Here is a 24561-nt window from a genome sequence, read left to right as displayed (position 1 = left end):
AGCCTTCAAACAGAAGCTAGACAGCCCCTTGGCAGGCATGCGGCATCCTCTCTGTGAAAGCCTTAGAAGTATTTTCCAACCTTCTAGAATTCTTTTTTTTTTTGAGGTGAGGGTCTCACTTTGTCATCCAGGCTGGAGTGTAGTGGCAGTGGGCAGTCATAGCTCACTGCAGCCTTAAACTCCCAGGCTCATGCAATCCTCCTGCCTTAGCCTCCCAAAGTGCTGGGATTGTAGGTGTGAGCTGCCATGTCCGGCCCTTCCAAGGTGCCAAGGTGTTGTCATCCTCAGGCCATAGGTGTGGGTGGCCCCAGCTCTGACCCACAGGGTGGGTCTCATGTCCCCACCTTTGTCCCAGTGGGCCACCTACTTTTCGACCCTTGTTTTGGGGCTTGCTTGATTGTGGGAAAGTGAGTGAGTAGTATACCTAGGATTTTTCAGTGGTGTCATTATTTCTCATTGGGATTTTGGGGTAGCCTTCCCTCGAGCCTATGTGTTCTCTTCATCTTCAGCTGGTTACGGCTGGTTTATGACGTGAGTGAGAGAGCCCTGCGGTGCTTGGTCGGAAGCAAGGCTCGGTTAGCCATCGGCATCTGCTCGGGGACCGGTTCCAGCCCAGCCACACCGCCAAGGAGGGGGCCCGGGCACCGGCCAACACCCGATTGTAACGCTGGCCCGACGACATGGGAGGCTGTGGTTTCCCTTGTGGCTCAGAAACACAAACCACGCTTACCTTTGAGATGTCTGACCCAGGCAAGGCTGGAAAATGTGAGCTAGCAAGTGGCCACGTGCAGGGAGGGCTGCACGGGCACTGCAGGGAGAGCTCGCTGGCGCGACGTGTGCGCAGAAAGAGCCTGGCGTTAACTTCAGTTGCCCGGCTTCTGGAGGACACTTAGCTACGCCCGCACCTCCTTCGGGAGGCGGTCGGCACGTTAATTCTGTGCTTCTCGCTGGCATCGTCAAGGGCGTCTGGGTGTCAGAAACCTGGGAGACTCAGCACAGTTATCTTCCGTGGCCGTTCTTTGCTGTTCCCTTCAGTGACACCGCCGGGCCTTTTAAAGTGCCAGCTGGGTGTTTCTCCTCCAGACTGTCGCCTGTAGCTGGAGGCAAGGGGGCCGCTTCTGCCTGGGGAATGAAGTTACGGTTTCAGATTTCTCTTCCCCCCTGGCTGATGGAATCTCACATCCTTTAGCAGAGCTGATGTCGTCCACAGTCCTCCGGGTGCCCTCTGAGGCCCCGCCGTAGCCTGCAGGTTCCAGCTGTGGTTCCAGCTCTCGCTGGGTGGCCTGGGGCAAGCCCTCAGGCCTCTGTGGGCTGTGGGTTCCTGCTGCTGTGAGGTTATTGCTCTGGAAATGCGAAGACCCTTTTAGTTTAAAATTTCTCGGAGAGAGCAACATTGCAAAGCAGTTAAGCACCTGGGATTTGAATTATCGTTTGGCCACATGCCAGCTTCCTCTGCTCTCGGCCTCCTCACCTGTAAACTGAGCTGATGACGCGGGCGCTCTGGGTTTGGGGCAGATTAAAGGAGAGACTGTGGACCCAGGAGCATAGTCCCTGGCACGTGGGTAAGGCTCCATTGGTGGCAGCTCTGCCGTTATCATCATCACAGGTGGGGCCGTCGTGGGGAGCGAGGCTCCTGACTGTCGCTGAGGTTACAGACTGGAGAAGCGCCCGGAGCGAAGTGACGAGGGCATGTGGTTAATTCGCATCTCCAAGCAGCGGCCTGGCCCTGACCTGTTAGAAATAGGATCGGGGCCACCTGAGAGAGGAGCCACCCTGGCTCCTGGACCCTGGGCAGGCTGGGAAGCCGGGGCGTCCAGGTGAAAACCACTGATGCTGGTACCACTTCCCGAGGTGGCCAGTCCTTTCTCTTCTCTGCTTATGCTTTCCTGGGAAGGAGAACTGATACACGGGAAGAAAAAAACATGGCAAACCCTTTATTTTCTGTGATAAATGATGACTTTTGGAACGGGGGTCTGGTCTGCCTTCTCCAAGGCGGTGGTTTTGACATCACGACGCTCTGTGCTTTGGGGCTGCTGTTTTTGCTGGCCCCGGTGAGATGCCAAGAAGTGAGATGGGTGCCTTTGGAAGGCATTCAGAAGTTACTCATTGCAAGAAAAATGCAGTGTTTCGGGGAAAGGGAGGGCTGAGCATGTGTAAAAATGAGTATTACGCGCTTAGCATTCTGAATTCAACACCAGTGAGGAAAGGGAGGGGCAGGAGTTGGGGCCGTCTCCCGGGGCAGTACTACAGAAGCAGACGGGACGACTGTCCGCAGCTGTGCTGGCATCACAGTGGGTTTCAGGAATCCCCATTGTCAGAGTTTGGAGAAGATCTTGGAGCCCTTCCTCCTCTGTTTGCCAGATTAAAATTTCATACCTAGAAGCTGGGATGTGCTGGGCTTTGGCTTTAAGGCAGTGCAGCTCAGACCCTCCTATAAAGGATGAGTTTTAAAGAGTGAAATCAGAGAGCGTTTTTGGTTTCCTTGAAGCTGTCTTTGACATTTTAGCAACACAACTGGCAGAGCTGGGTAGAAGACTCCAGCAGGACGTAAGATGAGACCTAGACTATCAAAGTCAAAGAGGGGGATGGTCTTTGGGAAGATGAAGTTTTCCTTTTGCGTATGAGAAAACCAAGGCCCAGAGAGGGTAGGTGGAAGGCTTAACATCACCCAGCTAGATCGGGCCGTGGTGGGGCCTGAACTCAAGTCTTAGCATCTAATCCAGGGTTCCTCCATGAATGGCCTATAGCTCCTTGCAGTTCACAAGAGTCATAGAGTGATCGATAATTATTATGTTATCACTTCTGTACCAATTTATATTGGCAAATGAAGTTGATACCTTATGATATGTTCTTTTTTTAAAAAATAAAGTGACAATCATATTACAGCACATTTTTTTATAAGGAGTGATGTCCGCCAACCTCGTACCACCAAACTATTAGCATTTTGGCATATTTCTTTCCTTTTTTTTGGTGCGAGAGCATGTCAGTGAGAGAGAAAGAAAAAGACCCTCAAAGTAAATATACAAACACACAGAAGTGTAATATAATGGTCAGGTGTATCATTTAGCTTGACCTTCAAGCCTATTAGAGACTGAGTTGGGGTCCCCCAATGTACCCATTTGTTGTCCTTGTGACTTGGGAAAATTTGATTCCTTGGCCAAACCTCTGGATAATGTGACCAGATTTTAGCCTCATTTGGTGAACAAATCTTTTTTTTTTTTTTTTTTTTTTGAGACAGAGTCTCACTTTGTTGCCCAGGCTAGAGTGAGTGCCGTGGCGTCAGCCTAGCTCACAGCAACCTCAAACTCCTGGGCTCAAGCAATCCTCCTGCCTCAGCCTCCCAAGTAGCTGGGACTACAGGCATGCGCCACCATGCCCGGCTAATTTTTTCTGTATATATTAGTTGGCCAATTAATTTCTTTCTATTTATAGTAGAGACGGGGGTCCCGCTCTTGCTCAGGCTGGTTTTGAACTCCTGACCTTGAGCAATCCGCCCGCCTCGGCTTCCCAGAGTGCTAGGATTATAGGCGTGAGCCACTGCGCCTGGCTTGGTGAACAAATCTTGAACACACACGTCATCACATGGGGAGTGTGGCGGTAATGGGTTCGGAAGGGTGCTTGGCTGGGAGCCTCTTGCTGGACACTGCCACACATTGTGTCTCTGTGGGTGACACCCTGACCTTTTCAGCCAGACCTGTGAGAGAGCTTGCAGACCACCACGGCGGGTGGAGACACCGAACGCCTGTCCGACTGCGTGAACTTTTCACGTCCCAGCAGTTCTCCAAACTAGTTGTGGAGGGATGCAGGGGTTTGCAGATGTCGAAATAAAAATGATGTCCACGGTTTCCCAGGAGGAGTAACTGATGGTGTTGAGACGTGATCTCTGTGTCTCCTGGAAAGGGACAGAAGTTTTGAGGGGAGGCTGCAGCCCCAATCCCCCGTGGCTTGCTGTCGTCACTCTGCTCCAGGGGTTGGGGAGGCCTGCACCCTTCTCCCTTTTTCCTGTCCTTTGCACCAGCCCTGCCATGACACCTCGACTCTCCAGGCGGGACCGAGGAACCCAAGTGCTGTGTGAGGCCAGCTGCAGCCCTGCAGGGTGAGGAGGAGAGCCGTGTGGCAGTGCTGACCTGCGTGTCTGTACCTGCCTGGTGTCCCAGCGAGTGCTTTCACCGGAGGAGCCTGCTCCATTTTGGGGGGAGAGCGTGTGAAAAATAGAGCAGCCTGGGGGAAGTGTGAAGCGTGTCCCATTGCTGGAGAAGTTGTCGTGTGGTTTGCACACACCTCGTGGTGCTGGTGGTGGTGGTGGAGAGGCATGAACCCCCCGGCCTGGCTGCACAGGCTGTTTACACCCTTGGATTCCTGCTTCCTGCGGGAACAGGAAAAGCCCTGAATGCAGGAGGCCTGTGGGGTTGGGGCTTTACCTCTAGGCCGTGGCAAGTCCCCTGCTCTGTGCGCAGGGCATAGGAGGCTTTTCCCTGTCTGTGCAGAACAACTGTAGTCATGGGAAATGTGTCCTAGAAAATCGGTGCAGGGACAAAAGATGTTTAGTATGAAGTATCCCAGGCGCACCTTGTCTGAGTGTCAGCAGGCAACGGTGATGAATAGTTGGTGCTAGAACACACACAATCAACATTCTGAACCTGGGGCCAGCACTTGTTGCCCCCAGCTCACAGATGGGATTTTTCTTACCTGCAGCAACTCGAATGTCAGCTCTCTCTGGCCGGCCATCGACGCCCGCACGTCCACCCCGCTGCCACCCTGCAAAAGTGGCTCTAACAGTTTGGGAAGTTGTCATCTATTCTCCAGGCCCCTCTGCCTTTGTAGCTTGATACCTGTTTTATTCTTTTTCTGTTTTTCTAGGGGTCTCAGGAAGGGTGGAAGGATATTGGTGTGCAGGTATCTGTTTGAGTCCATGCTTTTACTTCTCTGGGGCATATCCCTGGAAGTGGAATTGCTGGGTGGTATGGTGAGTCCACGTTTAATTTTTGGAGGATCTGCCAGCACGTGCCGGAGGCCACGATCCCCCATCACCTGCAGAGTAAAGCAGTGCCTGCCTCTTGCATTCAGGACTTTTCTCATTCTGTCCCCAGCACAAGGATCTGCTCCATCCAGACTGATTGGCCACCATGTGCCGCCTCCACACCTGGGCTAGGTCATCCGCTTACCTGGGATCCTGCCCCACCTCCCCCACAATCAGGGGCTGAGTGCAAATCCTGCCTTGACTGCCTCCTTTGCAAAACACTGCAGTTCGTGTGGCCCTGGCTGGTTCTGTCCAATCCTGCTTTACTAACTCGGCTTGGTGATCTCTGCCCCGAGTGCGTCTGTTCCCCTCCCCCGCTCTCGAGCTCCTGGTAGGTCTTGGGCACTCAGGAGGCAACGACAGACCGTTCGCTTTGGCCTTGCCCGGGCCTGGCTTGCCCCTGATGCTCGTGTTTGATGCCTGTGACTGCACAGCCTGTGCCCAGGCCACTGTGCCGGGATCCGCCTCCCCGAGTAGTGGCATCTTCTTCATAGGGAGGGGCCTGGCTGCTGCCTCCGGTGTTAGTGCAGCTGAGCCTTCGAGGCTGGCAGCTTGCCTTGGGTCCCTGGGATGGTGCCTGGCCGCCTCCCCTCTTGGGCCCCTGCCCACTTGGAAGCTTGCCCGAGTGCTGCCATCCTTGAGCCAGGCCATCAGGTCATTCGATCCCCCGAGGTGGCTTGGAAGCCTGGCTGAACGCCCCTGCTGTGGACCAGAGACGGAGAAGCAGGCTGCTGCTCACACAGCTTCCTGGATGGATTCGGTGGAGACCGAGCTGCTTATTTCTAAGGGTTGTCTTTGTTGCACAGAAGATGGCCTGAGAGGCCTGTCACCCAGGCAGAAACCTGGCAGTTGTCTCCCGAGCCCGTCCTATTTCTCAGCGTTGGCGAGCCTCCCTCCTAGATTTCTGTCCATTTCTGCCCCGCCTTGGTCCACGTGTCTTGCTCAGCTGCCTGCTGCGGCTTCCCGTGTGGGCACTGCACTGGCATTTGCCCCCTGCCATCTGTCCCACCCAGCACGCCTTCCTCAAGTTCACGTCTGAGCTGCACCCTCCAGACCACCGACTCCACTAACAGCTCCTCCTGCCCTCAAATGTCGGGCCCCTAAACTACTTTAGTGCTCTGTGTGGGCCCTGGCCTCTCCTTCCCCCCCCACCTTGATTTGCATGAACTATTCCCAGGGCCTGGAACCTTCTCCTAGCTCTTTACTGGCCTCATTCCCCCCCGGAGCTCCAGGCTTAGATGTCTCTTGCTGGAAGGACTTCCCTGGCCCCGGTGCTGTTGTCCCCACAACTTGCGCAGCCCCTTCCTTGCAGCCCGCCTCACAGGCTGTCTTGTAACGAACGGTCTGCTTCACTCACCAGCCTGGACGTGTCTGCACCGCCGCGAACCCGGCTCCTAGACCAGGGTCTGGGCCCGGCGGGGCTGGGAGAAATGCGGTTTCAGGGTGGGCGGGCTGACGGGTGGATGGATGGGATGGCAGCCTCTGTGGGTCCACGTTTCCCCCCTGGAGCATGAAGGGCTGGCCCCGGGGGTCTCTGATGGCCCCGCTCTGGCCGTCAGCCGTGAGCACAGAGCTAACTGCGGCGCAGGTGCGTGTGGTCCGCGGCTAGGGCAGGCCGGGGTCCTTGGGGAGGCTTTCTAGAAGCACTGGAGCTGCCTTCTCCTGCGCAGCATGGGCGTGGAGCCTTAAAGGTGAGTCCTCGTGAGAAAGCAGGGCTGGGAGGAGCGGCAGTCACCCCTGCTGGTGCGGTTGGGGTCACCAGGCCAGGATGGTGGCAGTGCCCGCGGGGGACTGGGCCTTCTGCATAGTTGGGGCGTGTCTTGGGGCCTTTCAGAGGTGACGAGAGGCATGGTCTGCTTGGGATTTTTCAGTTTTGTTTTGAGGCTCCCAGTTCATTAAAAAGTTTAAAATGCCACAAGAAGGCTATAAATATTATGGTATGTTAAACTCGTAACCTACGTCAGGGTGATGCTTTTTCAACAAAAACAACATAGCAATATGGTTATTCTAGTCACAGTGTAATGACAGGATTTTTAGGAAATATTAATTCATAATGTGCTGCAGGCTGGGCAGACCTGTGGTGGGACAGGAGTGTCCCCCAGGCCCGTGGCTGAGCAAGGTCACGTTTAGAGATGGTATGAAATATTTGACCCCTGGCCCCCTACGCTCCCCCAAGCCTCTGCGAGTCATTTTCTCAGGCTGGGACATGACACGGGGCAGGCCTGGGGAGGGAGCAAGACACGCACACTCTTGAGGCCTTGAGTCGCCAGGTCTCAGAGGCCTTGCCCCTGAGCTCCTGGCCGGTGCTGATGGCACCTCTGGCGACAATGCAGTACCTGTGGGGCTGTTCCCAGTGGTGGAGCCAGCTCAGACGCTGCCCTTTGGGAACAGGGACTGCTCGGTTGAGGTCGGTCTGCACCGATGGTTTCCATGAGCTCCAGAGAGACCAGGGGTCACCCTGCAGGTGGGACCATGAGCCCCACCCCCAGAGTGTGGCTTACTGGAGGTCGCACAGCTAGAAGCAAAGCTGGGACGTGAACCTCGTCCCTCAAGGCCTGCGTCAGGGATCCTGCTGGCAGGAGAATGTTTCAAGGTTCTCCCTTGTGTCCCCAGGGCTTAGCTCAGAGCCTGGCGTGTCACAGGGAGACCGGTCAATGTCTGTTGCATGAACAATAGCGGCCAACATTGACTACGGGCCAGGAACGGTGGCAACCGTATGTATTTGTGTGACTTCATTGAACCCTCTGCGCAGTACCCGGGCTCTGGGCAGTGGCTACTTTGCTCCCCTGTGGGCAGATGAGGAAGCCGGAGTCCAGGTAGGAGAGGAAGCCTGCCTAGCGTCAAACGGCCAGTAAGTGGAGCTGAGACTCGGACCCAGGTAGCCTGGGTCGGCGGAGCCTCCTGGGAAATCGAAAAAATTCTATCAGACGCATTAAAAAGAGTGAAAGAGGAACAGCTGAAATTATTTTAATAATATATTTTATTTAATCCAATAAATGCCAACGGTTGTCATTTTAACACATCATCAATATACAAAATTATTAATGAGAAATTGGACATTCTTTTTTTTCCACACTAAGTGTTCAAAATCCAGTGTGTGAATACCTCACTCTGCCTCGGAACTCGCACCAGCCACATTTCACGTGCTCCAGAGCTGCTTGTGTCCAGTGGCTTGGGCACTGGACGGGCCACTCTGGACCCTCTGTCATCGACGGGTGGGTGTTGGGAGCTGTCAGCCGTGTGGAGCTGGGGGAGGCGCAGGAAGTGGTGAAAGGACAGAGAGAGATGGAGGGACAGGCCTGTGCGTGTGTTGGGCGCCTGCCAGCACCGAGGGCCTCTCCCCAGTGTGACAGCTGGGCGGAGGGGACGCTCGGCAGGAGGGTGTCTCACTCGGGGCCGCTGCTGGAAACCGAGGGGGGCCTGGGCAGGGCTGAGCAGAGCATCGGCACCCCAGCTTCCAGCCGCTGCGCTGCCGGGAGGGCCTGCCAGTCCGCGTGGGGATCTGGCTCCGAGCTCTGTTGCTTTTGGCCGAGGGCTGTTGCAAAACTCCCGGCTCGGAAAACAGGTACGATGTGTTCCTCGGAAAGGTTACGAGGTTTCAGACATAACAGAGGTTCTGGGCATACAGAGAGAGGACGTCTCGGGGCCCGTGTCTGGAGTGAAGTCATCGGACCCGTACGGCCTGGGGTCACACTGGCTGACGTCTCTAAGGGCACCTCAGGCTCCGAGGCGGCCGGCCCTAGAGGTGACTCGGACTGACTTTGGTTGGCGAGGGCGGGGGCAGTGAGGGGCTAGTGTGTTCTCGAACGGGGCTCGAGTGAAAGAGGTTACGAAACTGTTGCTTGAAACATAACCTGGGTTGGTCCTAACGTGCAGGGGGAGGGCGGAGGGTAAGAAGAGAGCTCCCTGGGCCAGGCAGCCGCAGCGTGCATTCCTGGGTTGGGGGCAGATACTCGGAGAACCTGTGGCCCGTCCTGGCCCAGACAGGGTTTCTGAAAAGGTGAGTCAGGGTTTGGAACAGTTAGGTCTGGCCAGGGGAAGTGTTCCATTATGGCTTGATTTATGCCGCTGGAAACATTTTATATTCAAGACTGTCCACTGGCCAGGCAAGCCTTGGGTCCAGAGAGCCAGCAAGGAAGACAGATGCTGGGCGAATAGTCAGCTCCACGTGGCCTGGGAGGACCACAGGCTCAGTCCCCAAAATCCTGCACTGTGATGCAGAAGTCAGGGTGGTGGCAGCGTCGAAAGGGTGATGCTAGGCAAGATTTTTTTTTTTTTTTTTGAGACAGTCTCGCTTTGTTGCCCAGGCTAGAGTGAGTGCCGTGGCGTCAGCCTAGCTCACAGCAATCTCAGACTCCTGGGCTTAAGCAATCCTTCTGCCTCAGCCTCCCGAGTAGCTGGGACTGCAGGCATGCGCCACCATGCCCGGCTAATGTTTTCTATAAATATTAGTTGGCCAATTAACTTCTTTCTATTTATGGTAGAGATGGGGTCTCGCTCTTGCTCAGGCTGGTTTCGAACTCCTGATCTTGAGCAATCCACCTGCCTCGGCCTCCCAGAGTGCTAGGATTACAGGCGTGAGCCACCGCGCCTGGTTTTAACCTTGAAACAAACCCTGTTTGATAATGGCCGTAGCCACTGAGGCAGGGGTTGGGAAGCTGGGGGCTGGGGCTGGGCCAGAGCAGGGAGGCCTGCAGTTCACGCAAGGGGCCCTGTGGCCAAGGTCATGGCTTCCTGGCAGAAAGTCCTTGGGCAAGCCTGAGTCTCAGCTTCCCTGTCTGCAAAATGGGGCTAATAACCCCTTCTTCCCTTGCAAGTTCAAATTAGATGCTGCACATGGAAGTACTTTTGAGAGCAAAGCACCCCACAAATCCTGGGGGTTATTCTTTTTATTAACCCCACTGTGAATATTATAATTTTATCTTTTATTCATTCTGCAGTCTTTATGTATAGTGTTGCTTTATCAGGATTTTTTTTTTAAACTTTACATTATGAAAAATTTTACATGTACTCAAAAATAGGATAGTATAATGGACGCCCTGTGCCCTGCTGTCCACTTCAAGGACTCTTAATATTTCATCGGGGCAATTTCAGCTCACTTTATAATAATCTCTTTCATTAATTGAGTTTCCAAAGTGCTTTGAGGCCTTTGAAGTAAAATCTTACTGGACAAGTTACCACAAAACCTGCCCCCTTGTCTGGGAGAAAGAGTGCTTTTTGTACATTAGGTTTTGGGGACTGACATTCTTGCCGCAGGCTGTGATTGGACTTTTCGGCAACATCTAATTGTTGGTTGCACGGGGCAAAGTCCCACTCCGGGCCTAGAGGACCCTGTGGCTCCCCCCCCCCCCTCCGTAAACCACGAGGGCAAGTTCAGTTCTCTCGGGAGTTTGGGGGCCTCTGTTGACTCTGCCTTTCAATTTGCTATAATTTGAAGGGGAAAGGTTGTTCTAGAGTCTAAATGATTGTTTACACGAGAAACCTGGGAGCGGCTGGCAGGAACGGTGAGCGAGCTGGGAGTCTGTCCTCTCCCGACAGCCCGCCTCTGTCGTGTCGGCCCGCCACGCCGGCGCCCCTCGGAAGTGGCCGCTGTGGGGACGGTCACCCGTCCATGCCCGTGGCTGAGTGCGGAGGTTTGGGTGGGAGCAGTGGGGAGGTGGGAGCCCGAGGGTGGAGGCTGGTTGGCCTCACTTTCATCCGTTCCGGCTTGAAGGGGTCCGTGCGTGTGACCGGGCTTGAATGCGCAGTTCTTCTCGTCGGCGAGCTGGCGTTGGTGACGGCGCTTGGCCAGGCTCACCCTCGGCGGTCTCAAGGATGAAACGTGAGGCCCCAGAGATGTCCTGTCTTGTCTGGTTCTGCAGTCTGCCCCCCTCCCCGTGCCTAGAACAGTGTTGAGCACATAGTAAGTGCTCAGTAAATTTATGTTGCAGGACAGGAGGGTGGGGAGGAAGGGGGGGGAAGGAAGGAAGGTGGGAGAGGAGGAAAGAAGGTAAAAGAGGAAGAAGGGAAGGAAAAGCTACATTTGTTCATCCATTATTAAAAATTCATCACAAATCCTTTATTCCAGAATAAGGAAATATCATTAGAAGGCCCCTAAGAACCAATGCCTCTTGGCATTTCCTCTGGGCTTTGAATGCCTTTCCCCTCCTTTTCTCCCTGTAGGAATTGTATTTCCATCTCTGGGGCTTAGCTCCACTGTCACCTTTTGAAGTGTTTTGGACTCACGCTGCTAAATCCATCCCCCAGCGCCCCTCCTGTCTACTGTCCACGCCCCTGCAAGGCCCAGATGGGAGGATGGTCACTGCCACTCCTCATCAAACGCCAGTGCTGAGTGGTCACTCAGAGTGCACTGGGAGGCCAGCACGGTCATCTCCCCACCACCACAGAGGACACTGAGGCTCAGAGAGGTGAAGTCGCTCGCCCAGGTAGACACAGCTGTGAAACAGCCAGGCTTAGATGCAAACGGAACCTTGTGGCTCCCACAGCGCCTGCTGCTCCTGGTGCACCCCAGCTCTTTGGTTTTGGTTCCCCTCTCTGGACTGGTGCTTGTGTCCCCTGCCCTCGGGGTCAGCCCAGAGCTGGGAGGCTATAGGTGTGCAGTAATCAAATGGGGATACATCCTCCGGGACTGGCCACAGCGGGTGCCTACAGAGCTTCCCAAGAGTTCGCGAGCCCTGGGGCGAGGGGGCACGGCTTACCCAGTGCTGCAGCACACATTGGTGCCCCACAGGACTGGCAGAGGATCTGTCAGGGTGGGGAGGGGAAAGGAAAAAGTGGAGGGTCCCTGAGTCCCCGAATGTAAAGTCCACGCCAGCTAGGACCTTGTCTGTCTTGCGTGTTGTAGTTCCAGTGTCCAGTTCAGGGTCTAGCAAACAATAGGTGCTTAATAGATATGTATCGAGTGAATGGATGACCTCTGAGCCCTGCTTCCCTGTGTTCCCCAAAGCTGGCTTTGTTGTGGGTTCTCTAGCTACTGCCTAGAGGCTGGGGATGTGGGGCCAGGCCAGGGACCACCCCGTGTGGGCAGTGCTGCCCTGGGGGGGGGGGACAGCATCGCTACCGTGGCTCACTGTGTCACCGCTCCAGGGACGTGGCGGCTCCTGCCTACCTGGGCCGAGTCCCCACAGCCTGCCCCTGGTTGGACAAGTACCCTTCGGACTGGACTGCTGGGGGTGGGGGAGGGACCTCGCTGCTCACCCCCCCTGGTGGCTTCGCAGGGCAGTGGAGTGGCTGCCTCATCTCCTGTCTGCCCCTCCTCTCCACCCCTGCAGCTCACGCTCCACTGGGGGCAGCCTGGTCGTCTGGGGGGGAACGCAGCATCCGAGCTACTAATCTCCCGCCTTGGGTGCGCCCTTGAACTTTTCTTTAAAGGAGGCCTCCCAACCCCCAGCAGCACTCCAGGTCACGTTCCCAGAGAGCCTGCAGAGGAGGGCCGGAGCTGTTTATTTTCTGAGATTTCAAAAAACATGCCATTTCCCCCCCCTCTGACCTTAAGCAAGACTTTTTTCCCTCCAACACTTGTATTTTTAACTTCATGAGAAAATATGGGAAGGGAGCAGTTTTTATTTTAGAAACTGTCATTTTTCAAGATCTTTTTGTTTAAAAAAGAAAGGCTTTGGGGGATGGGGAGAATGAGGGCGTCTTTTTGGCTTGTGTGCTGCAGGGCCTACCTGGAGCTGTTTTCTGCCCAGAGCCCGGGGCCCCTGCTCACAGCCTCCCAGAGGTTTCTGCATGTGGAGCCTCCAGCTGTTTTGGTCGCTTGTTGTGATCAGGGATTTGGGGCCACTTTTTTCTCTCCTTCTGAAGACTCAGGACTGGACCAGCTGAGCGCTGTAAACAAGCGCTCAAGGCAGGAAGTGCTTAATGCTTCTGGGAGCCTGCCTTCTGGGCAGGGTGCAGGCAGCGCCCACCTGCTGTGGCTTCCTCCTGCAGCCAGGGTCAAAAGATGGCCACAGCCTGTGGGTATGTGCAGACTCTGCCTTCCCATCTGGTGGATGCAGGCTCTGAGGCTCAGAGAGGGTTGGTGACTTGGTCATAGTCACACAGCCACCTGGATAGGGACGAGGGATGGATGGGGGGCCTGGAGAGCAGCTTCCTGCCTCCTTGGTCCTTGTGCCAGGTGCGGCGTGTTCCTGAGTCTCCCCCGGCCCAGCTGTGCCTTGCTGACGGCTGTCCTGGAGGCCACGTCACCAGCTGAACTCCCGCTGGGCCTGCTGGGAGAGCCTTGGCATGGTTCCCTTGTTTTTAGTTCTTCAGTCCCTATTAGGGTCAGGGAGGTCAAACACCTATGCTTCAGGATACTTCTAGAATTTAAAACTTAAAAAAAAAAAATTTCATCCCACTTGCAAGCTAATAGAATTTAAAACTTTTAGTTGGATAGTCCTTATCGATTGCGAGCGGCCTCAAGAAAAATAGGAAAGCTGGCCGCTGCTTGCAGGCAGCACCTGCTTAGCAGAGGGGGCCGAAAAATAAGAAGCCCCAGTTGCTGAGCAGCTCGTGGAAGAACGTCTGCTCCCTTCTCTCACCGCCGTGGCCACGAGTCTGGCTCAGTTTTATTTCTCCTCTGTCCTGGATCTTTGCAGCAACCCCTGAAATGCCCTCCCTCCTGGTTTCGCTGACGTCAAGTGACTCTAAGAGCCACGTCTGACCATGTCTCCCTTCCACACTCTGGCCCGACTTCTGCCTCCAGATTCTTCCCTTCCCAGGAACCCCACAGTCATGATCCAGCCATCCCTCACGGCCCACAGCCCCCTGCAGCCTTTCTGCCCAGAGTGTCCTCCTGCCCCCTTTTGCTAGGTGGCAGCTACCTGTCCTTCCAAGTCACTTGGGGACACCCCTTCTCCTGGGAGCCTTCTAGACTCCTTGGGCCTGGTTTCCCCTTCCTTGTGGGTACAGCCCGCTGCTCCCGCGGGTGCCGCGGTGGCGCTCTGCGTCGAGACGTCACCATCTCTTCCATGTCTGCCTCCTCGTCGTCCTCTGGGCTGGGCTCCTCTAAGGGGGGGCTGCTTCCTCCTGCCTTCCTGGCAGCGCCCCAGTGCCTGTCCAGGTCCCACGGGAGCTGCTCGTTCAGTGACCGAGGTCAGGCTGGAGGGACAGAAAGGCTGTTCCGTAGTAGTGGGGGGCTCTGCCGAGGGGCAGGACTTCAGGAGGCACTTGAGGGGTGCGCAGACCTTAGATGGGTAGGTGGATTTGGGACATCTGAGAGGCTCCAGACCCAGCTGTGGGCAGGTGGTGGCAACGCCGGGGGGGGGGTGACCGATGCATATGGGTTTTCCCCCATGATCTCACGTTTCTTGTGGATTAATCTCTCCCACTTCCTGAATGCTGGCCTAGAAGGTCAAGGAGGGTTCCTTTGGGTTTCCAAAGTGTCACCAACTCATCAGAAAACTCACTGTGGTCTGTGCCCCCTCTTAGCCACACCCAGGGTTGGGTGTTCACCCGGCATCCTCAGAAAAGCAGGGTACTTTGTTCAGTCTGCAGCAGGGTGCACAGGTGTGACCACAGCTGCCTGGCTACTGGGGCCCACAGAGCTGCTTCCCAGAGCCAGGAAGGAGCTGCCTTCCTCGTCACTGTCTCCTCCTCCTCCTCCCCCACTCCCCCCCCCACGCGCCCCACCTTTGCCATTGCCTGGTGCCTTTGCTTCCCTGGGAAGTAATTCTTTAAAAGCCCCCACAAGAGGCCGTGCGTGGTGGCCCATGTCTGTAATCCTAGCACTCTAGGATGCTGAGGTGGAAGGATCGCTCGAGGTCAAGAGTTCAAAACCAGCCTGAGCAAGAGCAAGACCACGTCTCTACTAAAAACAGAAAGAAATTAATTGGCCAACTAAAAATACATATAGAAAAAGAAATTTAGCTGGGCATGGTGGGGAATGCCTGTAGTCCCAGCTACTCGGGAGGCTGAGGCAGAAGGATCGCTTGAGTCCAGGAGTTTGAGGTTGCTGTGAGCTAGGCTGACGCCATGGCACTCTAGCCCGGGCAACAGAGTGAGACTCTGTCTCAAAAAAAAACAAAAAAAAAACCCCACAAGACCCCAAATCTAGTTCTTACCCTCAGGGCATAAGCACGTTTTGAAGTTGTACACAGACTTAAGGTTACTGTTTGCCAGATGGAACAAGGCGAGGGGCAGAGCTCTCCAATTGCAGTCGTCCCTGGGTGTCCCTGGCGACTGGTTCCCGGACCGCCGGAGGATACCAGATTCCACAGAGGCTCACGTCCCTGATGGAGAATGGCGTAGCGATTGCACAGAGCCTGCGCATGGTATACGTTCTCATCTCCAGATTACAATATGTAAAACAATGTAAATGTTATGCAAATCATTGCTATATTGTTTAGGGAGCAATAAGGAAAAAAATCTGTATGTATTCAGTACAGATATAATTATTTTTCATATATTTTCGATCCGTGGTTGGTTGAATTCATGATTGCAAAACCCACAGATATGAAGGGCCAATGGTGTATTGACTTTAGGGTCTATAAAGCAGACTTTAATCATTTAATGCTGGGAGAACTTGAGCACCAGCTCTGGGCCCTGCACTGCACTGAGCGTTTGGGGACAACTTCTCATGTAAGCAGCCTCGTGAGCAGGAATGATCCCATTTTGTAGACAAAGGAACTAAGGCCAGAAGAAGTTATGTATAAACTGTCGTTTAAGGCTACGCAGCGAGGAAGTGGCCGAGTGTGGGACTGGTTTACTCTCTCCTTTGAATCTTACTTGTGAACAGGTGGGGATGTGTTTTTAACACACTTAACAGATGAGAGAATTGAGGCCCAGAGAGTCACGCGGAGGTGTGTGCAGCCCGCACCCCTGCTCCTGACTGCTGACCCGGCGTGCTTTCCCCTGGCCGTGCTGCCTGTTGCATTAGCGGACAGATGCTTAGCGCTCCTGTGGGGTGGTTGTGAAACTTTGAATGCAACATGGTTTGCATTCACCTGAGGAGCAGCTATAGGGTATACAGCAAGCACTCTATGTATGTATTGATTGTTGCTCCTTGTCCATTCCCTTGCCCTCCCCTCATCCTCCCAGTGCATTGCCCACAGGGCTGTCACTCTGGTGTGACCCTTGACCACGGGCACTGGTGGGCACAAGGTGCCAGGCGAACCAGCTTCTTGCTGGTGAGAGCCATCGGTGCGCTTCTCTGTACCTCCCTCCCTTCAGGTAGACCTGTGTCCCTCTCCTCGCCACCCAGAGGATTCTCTGGTTGTGTGGGTGGGAGCGTGGGAACGTATGGTGGTTTGGAAGCCCCTGCCCCGAGGCAGCAGTTAGTGCCAGGGCAGGGTGGGGCAGGTGCCCCATCCCTCGTTAGGTCTCTGTGGGTGGCTCCCAAAGGGGAGTAGGAACAATACTCTATTGTTATGCTAAACCTGAAATAGACACCCTCAGAAGGAGGGGGTGAGTGTGCATCTATTATGGTCTAATAATGACAGGAGCACTCGGTGTCTTTTCAGATGCTTGACAATCACCTGCTAATCCCCCGGGTCTGGAAGCTGAGCATGTTCACCGCCCCCACCTCGGCTTCCTAGAGCTGGGGACACGCCGAGACCAGGGCTGCGCGAGGCGGAGGCAGAGGCTTGAGGAGATGCATGCGTGTTCGCTCCTGACCCCTCCTGGGACCAGGAAAGGGCGCCTGGGTCTGGGTGAGAGGCATGTGTGCGGTGGTGAGAGAACCTTGCCTAGACCCAAGTTCGAATCCCAGTGCTGCCACTTGGATGTGTTTCTGAACCTTTCCCATTCTCAGTGTCGTTGTAAAACGGGACAAAACCTGCTTTCAAAGGGAGGTCTGTAAGGTCTGGCCCAACCCTGCAGGTGCTTTGGGATGTGAGGACCACATCTTAGCTGGTGCTCCATGTCCCACCCCCCAGCTCCTGCCAGGACTTAGGAGTCGGGCTGAAGGACTGGGTTGCAGGGAAATGTTGGAATCTCAAAAGGGGCCTTCCCAGGCTGATCTCTGGCCTGCCTCCAGCCACCTGTCAGGCCTGCCTCTGGGGCCAAGACTCAACACGCAGGGCACGGAGGAAGTGAGCAGCAGGCGTGGCTGGCTGGCAGGAGACTTGGCTGCCGACTTGCCGTGTGGCTGGGGCTGTTGCTCTGATTCACAGGGCTGAGGTGGAAAGGTGGGAGGGTCAGATAATTTCTACGGTTTTGGAGGTTCTAGGCCAGGGATCAGCAAACCGTGGCTCTTAGGCCAAATCTGACCTGACTTTTGTTTTTATAAATTAAATTGTATTGCAACACAGCCATGCCCGTCTGTGTACGTCTTGTCTAGGGCTGCCTTTGCTCTACGGTGGCAGAGTGGAGTAGACTGGACAGACCACACTGCCTGCAAAGACAGAGGCCCTTCACGGAAAAATCTTCCACCCCCCCATTCAAACCACGAAGATTGTAAGGACAGAGAACATATCCTCTCTGTGGGGCTCTAGACTCAACTCTGGGCGGGGCACAATGGGCACTCAATAGATATTAGTCGAATAAATAAGTAGAAAACCTGCCAGGATGATTTGGGCTTCAAGAAATAAGGCTTGATTACAAATAGTTTGCAAGTGTTTATCATCCCACATAAAGAAAAGCCTGGAGCTAGGTGGCTCCAGGGCTAGCTTGGCAGCTCAGCAGTGCCATCAAGGACCTGGGCCCTTCCCTTCTTTCTCCACCAGCGTCCTCAAGGTATTGGCTCTGTCCTCAGGCTTGTTTCCTCATGTCACAAAGTAGCTGCCATAGTTCCAGGCATCACATCTAGTCTTGTTTAGATGTCCATTAAAAGAAGGGGCTTTTCCTCTTCTCATCCCTCTCTTTATCCATTTTCTAAATCTCTCCAGCACATTCCCCACCGTCCTACTGGCCAGAACCCAATCACACAGGACATGCCCTAGCTGCTAGGGAGGCTGGGAATGTTTTTGGCTTTTCCCGACTCTATAGTTAGAGGTGGACTCTGTCCACAAGGAATCAAGGCAGAGAAACCACTGGCTGCTGACCGGGCACGTTTCAGTGTCTGCCACCAAGCTCAGTGACAGCTGCAGGAGGAGATGTGTAGGTGGTGGAAGGCAGGCAGGGGTGGCAGAAAAGGCTTCACTGAGGAGGCCCTGGGAGGACTGATCAAAGTCCGGCGGCCTCCTGCTCTCTCGCCCTTCCGCCTTCCACCATGGGATGGTGCAGCACGAAGGCCCTCGCCGTGCTCTTGGACTTCCCACCTCCAGAACCACGAGCCAGAGAAACTGCTGCTGTTTATGAATCACCCAGTCTCAGGTTTTCTGTGATAGCCACACAAAGCAGACGGGGACAGGCTTCCTGGGTGGAGCCCAGCGGGAGCGTCTCACCTGACCTGGCGACCTCTCGGCAGCGTTTGGTGCTGGCTCCCCGTCTTGGCTGGAAACCTGCGTCTTCCTGGGTGCAGGGCCCGGCCCTCGGGGGCTCCCTTAGCCTTTCTGGCTACCGTTCTTCCTCAAATGTTGGCAGCCCTGGGCTCAAGCCTCGGCGTTCCAGGAGAGGCACCTGTACTCGAAGGTAACATTTATTGAGCACTTTCTGCATACGTGTGCTGTGCTCGGCACTGCACGTGTCTTGTTCAGTCGTCACAACGCAGCTCCCTGTTAGGCCGTTCATTCCCGTATGCTTTCGTCTCCGAGACGACCGAGCTCCTGCTGTGTGCCCGGCCCGGTTCCAGGTGCTGAGCACGGCAGGCGTGTTTCCACCTCCGGGGAGCTGACGCCAGTGCGAGTGACCCCGGGGACGGGAAACAGCGTGGAGACCTGAGCTTCTCATCCAGCCACACGCCCGGGGCACAGGAGCCGACGGCAGGCTGGGCTCTTGAATGGCGACCACGCAGCCCTCCACCTGCAGCCCAGGTCCCCGTCCGGCCACCATGGTCTCTGCCCGGTGTCCTGGGCATCTCACACTGAGCATTTCCAATGGGACTCGTCGTTGTTTCTCTTATCTCCAAATTTGCTCTTCTCCACCCTGGCTCCACTAATGGCCCGGGAGCTCGTCCAGACACCCTTCTCCCTTCGTCTCCAAATCCTGCTATCCAGAGCGGTCAGTCGGGCTTCCACTTCCGGGCCTCCTTTCCTCACCTCTTTCCGAGCTCTAGTGTGATCAGCTCTGCTCTCCCATCACTGAGCCTTGGCACATGCTGTTCCACTGCCGGGAACAGCGCTGACCCCAGCCACACCCCCGCTCCCAGCAAATTCCAGCCTGTGCTCAAACACCGCCCTCCACGGGGCTTCCCTGGCTCTCTGCAGACTCCCTCGCACGCCTGTGGGCTGCACACGGGGCCCCTCGGGTGAGAGCTCCTAAAGGCCGGCGCGTCTGCCCCCCAGCCTAGGAGCGCAGGGCCCAGGCCCCGTCCCCTCTTTCCCCTGCAGCGCCCAGAACAGTGGGTGTTTACTGGCTGCTGGAGTGAAGAGATGAATATCGGAGCAGGTTTCTGAGAGAGGCTGAGGAATGCCGACCCTTGGAATTATGTTTCATGCCAGGAGAGACAGTAGACTCCTGGGTTTCCCTTAAGTTCATCTAACTCAGTAGTTTCCAAATGTGCCTAAACGTCTTAGAAACCTGTCATGCTTTATTTTAATGGTTCTGGGGGTTGTAGGGGGAAGGTCCCTAGGGAACCCTGCAGGGTCCCAATAAAAGAGTTTGCAAACCACTGGGGTTTATCTCATGACCGTATTTTGTACATGAGGAAAGCTCGAATTAGAAATGGGATAGGTTGAAAGTGTCCCCGACCTCATGGTGACTGAGCCAGGGGTGGCACACTGGGCTCTCTGCTCCCTGCCAGGGTGCCACGGCCCCCGTTATGCAGACGTTCTCAAGGGGGGGGGCTGCCCTTTTCCTCCAGGGGTGCTCAGCTCCCCTGCCATCAGACACCCGCCGCAAAGGCTCCCGCCAGGAGTTTGGATTTTTCTTTAAACTTCGTGTCATTCTCCCTGAAGGAAAAGGCTGCAGCTGAGTGGAAAAATCTGCGTGCCTTTTGATCCCGGGTGCTGCTGCACCGCAAGTTTTTACAAGAGTTGGCAAATATGTTTTTAAAGTAGAGAGGTGTGCAGGAAGTGGGCCTGCAAGGAAGGAGACTGTAAATACTCTTTTTTGGAGAGTGCAAAAATTGACATTAGGTTTATTTGAAGACTGGCGTGCTACCTTCTGAAGGACTAGCCACGGGGTTCGACCCTCGATCTGGGGTCACACTGCCAGTGCCAGAGTGTCTCCCAAGGGGCAAGGACATGGGTGTAAGAAGGGGAGCAACCTGGGCATTGTGGGGGTGAGGGATGGCAAAGGGGTGCCTCGGTCTGGAGAGAGCATCGATGTGCACTTGGTGAGGGGCAGAGGCTGCGCTCTCTGACCCCTACGCGGTGGCCCCGCTGAGAAACTCAGTCCTGGGAAAGAAGACAAGGTTCCCATAGTTTGCCCCCAGTTTAGGGTAAACTAGGACTTTGGGAGATGATCTCACTTGCCTTTGATTTCCAACAGATCAATAGCACTGTGTTTTAATAGACTCACCCTTCTATGGATAGCTTGACCTAGAGCTTGACAAAAGACCTCCAGACAATTTTTTGGGGGGTGCACTTTTTATTGGGGTGTACTGTCCATATAGAAAAGTGCAGAAACCACAAACATACTGCCGGGCGGGTCTTCACAAAGCACACGCACAGGGGGACCCTAGTCACGGAACAGAACGCCGTCAGCACGCGGGAACCCCCTGCCAGGCCCCGTCTGCCCCGGCGGGTTCCAACACTGGGGTTTAGCTTCGCCTATTTGTGACCTCGTGGGAATGGAACCACACCGCGCTTGCCCTTCTGCGCCCGGCTGCTGTCACTCACCGCGGTCTGAGGCTCGGCCGTGGTGGCGCGGTTGTAGCTCATCCTTGTGCCGACGCGTCCTGCGCTGTCGTCCACATACACTTGGGGTTCACAGCAGCCCCGGGGAGTGCTGGGGCGGGGACTTTCCGCCTGCTTCAGAGAAAAGGAAGCCCAGACGGGGGAGGGGAAGCCTCCTGCCGAGGTCGGGGAGGTGGGCAGAGGTGGGTGGGGTGCCCCGGGGGTCTCCCCTGGCTCTCCAGGTACATGCTGGACCCCGGGACGTGCACAGAGACCCCGAGATGTGTTTCAGAACTTTCCCCTCAAGTCTCGCACAAACCCTCTGTGCTGCACGCGTTCCGTGGAAACTTCCCCATGCAGAGCACCCCTGGGAGTCACCCCTGGACAGCCGCGAAGGCACCAGCCCCTCGCGTGCGCCCACTTTGCAACGCGTCGTCATCCGTGTTGCTGCCGTCCCGCTCTAACCGAACCCAGCTAGAAGCCCCGCAGTGGGCGGCTGTCCCAGCGCCTGGCCTCGGCCTGCCACGCTGGGGCGGGAACAGACAGGCCAAGGCACCTGCTCTGTCCTCAAAACCTGAGTGTGCCCTGCCGGCCGGCTGTGAATCCCGCTCCCGTGCAACCTGGGACGAAGCCACTACCGGTGCTCTGGCTGCTCCTCTTGTCTTTTTAAATGGGACGTCGTCCCCAGGGACAGCCACGCTGCCACCAGCTTCCCACTGCTGCAGCAAACTGTGTTCGTAAGTCTGGGCATCTTCTTCTGGGCCCTAAAGGTCACACCCCCTGCCGTCTCCTGGTACGATTCTGTCTGGAATCGTGTTGCTCTGGGATCTGAGTGTGACGTCCCAGCCGGGGGTGTGTCGCCCACTCCACAGAGGTGGCCCAGGGACACTCCCTGTTCCGTCACTGCTGAGGGAGTGACTTGATCTTTCTGGGAGTGATTTGGCCTCTGCCTTAGAAACTGCCAGTGGCCCTCTCTGGTCCTGCTGGAGGCCCTGGCTCTCCTTCCGAGATCCTTTGGCTGTGCTTCCTTACCAGTCAAGCCCTGGGCTTTCCACATTCCCACTGCAGCTCTTGCTGTTTCTCTAGTAACCCTAAGCAGCAAACGTGTAGCCTGTGTAGCTTGTCCCCGCTGCCTGTGTCAGTGGCAGACATTACTAATCAAGCATGGCACTCCTGCTCATTGAGTTCCAGGACTCCCGGCTGCCCCTGCCGTCTTCTCGGAGTTCACATACTTAATGAAATCTTTTTGCCGGTGTAGCACTAGGTGGTGAAAGCAGAATCCCACTGTCTGCCAAGGAGACTTGATTTCCTACGAAAAGGCCCAGAAATGAAGATGCATTTTGAAGCATCCATTAGTTTCCTGGACTTTCTCCCTTTGCACGTGGGGTGCAGGGCATGTGTGATGGGGCTTGTCCTACTCAGTGGGGATTCTTAACACAGGAGGCCACATTCCGTCGGGTGTCATTTGCTGCTTCCAGAATCCCACTTTTCAGGAGACTTGGAGCTAGTAAAGTAAATAACTGGGCTTCCTCCCAGCCGGTTGCGGCCTCACAATTGTAGCTTGTTAGCGGAGCCCTCAGAATATATCCAGGATAAAAATGTGACTTTGTGCAAGTCCCCAGTTTGGAACAGAGTCACTTCCTGCTTCCCGGGTGACACCTCATGGCAGGAGGAGCCCAAGGGCAGGGGCCCTGTTCCCGTGTCCCGGTGAGGTGTCCTGTGCTCCTTGCCCCTCGTGCTTATTTCCAAAGCAGAGCCCTGGGCTCTCGGGAGCAGCTCCCTCCCCGGCTGTTCTTCCCCTTTGCAGGCCTCAGGCGGAGGGTGGGGTCGGAGGCCCCCCGGACAGTGGCGACTCCTCCCCCAGCCCGGTTGCCACCTGCTCCCCGGCGCACCTTGTTATTACAGCTTGACTGGCTGGGTGCAGCAGGCCTCGTGCCAGCCTACCTGGTGGTTTCAAACCAGACTTAATCAGAATGTAAATACTTCTTGGGGCCAGAGAGCAGGACCGTCCAGGTGTGTGAGCAGCAGCTGCGGAGCCGGGAGCTGCAGGAGAGGGCGGGGGCCTGCTGGGTTCCTTCCGAGAGGAGGTCTGGGGTTCCCCGGGGCTGCTCCGCCAGGGCCTGTGGAGGAGCTGCTGTCCACGGGGTGACCAACAGCCCCCTCTGCACCCCGTCACCAATGCCCCGGCCCGCTCTGCGTATCTGCACGTGCACGCTGTCACTGGGGCGGTTCTGGTGCCGGCATCTGTCCTTCCCTGACCGCCCTCCTCTTCACCGCCCCTCCCCCCGGTCGGCGGGAGAGGTTGCCGGATCCCATCCCTGACATTTTACAGAGGGGGGACCTCGGGTCTGTGGCCCTCCCGAGGTCGCACCATGAGTAGAGGACGGACGCGGGCACTCACGGAGGGCTAACGGTGTGTCGGCATTGCCCTAGGACCAGCAGTGACCAAGGCAGACACGGGCTCTGCCCTGAGGGATGGGCTGAGTGAACCAGGAAATAAACAAGATCGAGTTGTATTTACAAACAATCCATACCTCTGTGTGTGTGTGTGTGTGTGTGTGTGTGTGTGTGTGTGTAATTTCCGATGGCGGCCAACGCCCTCTGGTTGCCAAGACGCAGCCGGGTCAGGTAAGAGGACGAGACAGACTCAGCGAGGTGGAGGTGACCTTAGATGGGGCCTGAGGAGCCTCCGGTGTGTGTGGGGTCACATGAGTCGAGACACAGCTGTCAGAAAAGAGCCAGCAGGGGACGATGGCAGGAGGCACAGCCGGGGCGCAGGCCAGGCGGTGGCCGTGTTGGTATGTCCGGAGTGGCGTGTGCCGGTCGTGGTGGGGACTGAGGTGAGAGGCGGGGGGTTGATTTGGCTTTGGATAACTCCGGCTGCGGGTGGGGATGGTTCGAAGGCGGCAAGAAGGGAGGCGGGAGGGTGAGGCTGGTCCAGGTGGGGATGCTGGCCTGGTCCAGGTGGCAGCGGTAGGGACAGAGGACGGGACAGACGTGTGGTTCACTGTGCAGCCCACAGGCTCAGGTGGACTCAGTGCATGGAAGGTGGGGGAGAGAATGGAGGGTCCCAGGGGTCTCCTGGGTTTGGGGCTCAGCCAGGGCTCCCGAAATCCACTCATCTCCCGTCACATGGTGTCCCCTCCTCAGCCAGACCCAGGGTCCTTGCTGACGCCAAAGTGCCAGGACGGTGCTGACCCCGCAGGCTCCTGTGCTCTGCCTGGAGGGGCTGACTCACCTGCCCTGCTGGATCCAGAGGGCGGAAGGGTGTGGTGTTTCCTGGAACTGGGGATGAGGATTGCTCAGAGTTTGGGCTCCATCCCGACTGTGTTTAGTGACTCAGCAAAAGACGCAGTGCCATGGCGGAGAGGCGCCCTGGGCGGCCCTGCTGGTGGCCCAGGACAGCGGGTGAGACCATGGAGGAAGGAAACCTCCATGTGGAACGTGGAGGGGCTGGAGGGGAGAAGCGCCCTGCTGAACGGCTGGTCCTTGGTGATAGCAGCAATGTGACCGCAGAGAGAGCCACTGTCCACTGAGCCTGGCATGCATGCGCCCTCCAGGCATTTTTTTCGGTCATTCCTCATGACTATGGGCACAAAGGAGACATTCTTATTCCCATTTCACAGATGCAGAAACTGAGGCTCAGAGTGTTAGGCCCAGGCTCTCCCAGTTGGTGAGTGGCTGAGTCACCCACAGGCCCCTGGGTCCCCAGCCCTGTCACCAGTGTGTCACGCTGTCCAC

The 24561-nt window shown here is 56.0% G+C and overlaps 1 protein-coding gene across 2 annotated transcripts in view; it reads left to right on the top strand.

Moving 5' to 3' along the window:
- Window positions 1–24561, top strand: part of GRK5 (G protein-coupled receptor kinase 5) — a 192667-nt gene that overhangs the window by 47017 nt on the left and 121089 nt on the right. The window contains exon 1 of one of the 2 annotated variants that reach the window (XM_076009754.1): window positions 8488–8765. The exons of the other annotated variant lie outside the window; for it this stretch is intronic. Within the exon in view, the coding sequence (XP_075865869.1) occupies window positions 8591–8765 (175 nt within the window). The 5' untranslated portion in view covers window positions 8488–8590. Of the gene's footprint in view, window positions 1–8487; window positions 8766–24561 lie in introns of those variants that run through there. 2 annotated transcript variants of the gene reach the window in all.

This window comes from Microcebus murinus, chromosome 14 (genome assembly GCF_040939455.1).
Source record: "Microcebus murinus isolate Inina chromosome 14, M.murinus_Inina_mat1.0, whole genome shotgun sequence".
NCBI classification, from domain to species: Eukaryota; Metazoa; Chordata; class Mammalia; order Primates; family Cheirogaleidae; genus Microcebus; species Microcebus murinus.
The sequence above is the reverse complement of the archived record's forward strand: the minus strand, read 5'-3'. Positions and strand labels throughout refer to the sequence as shown.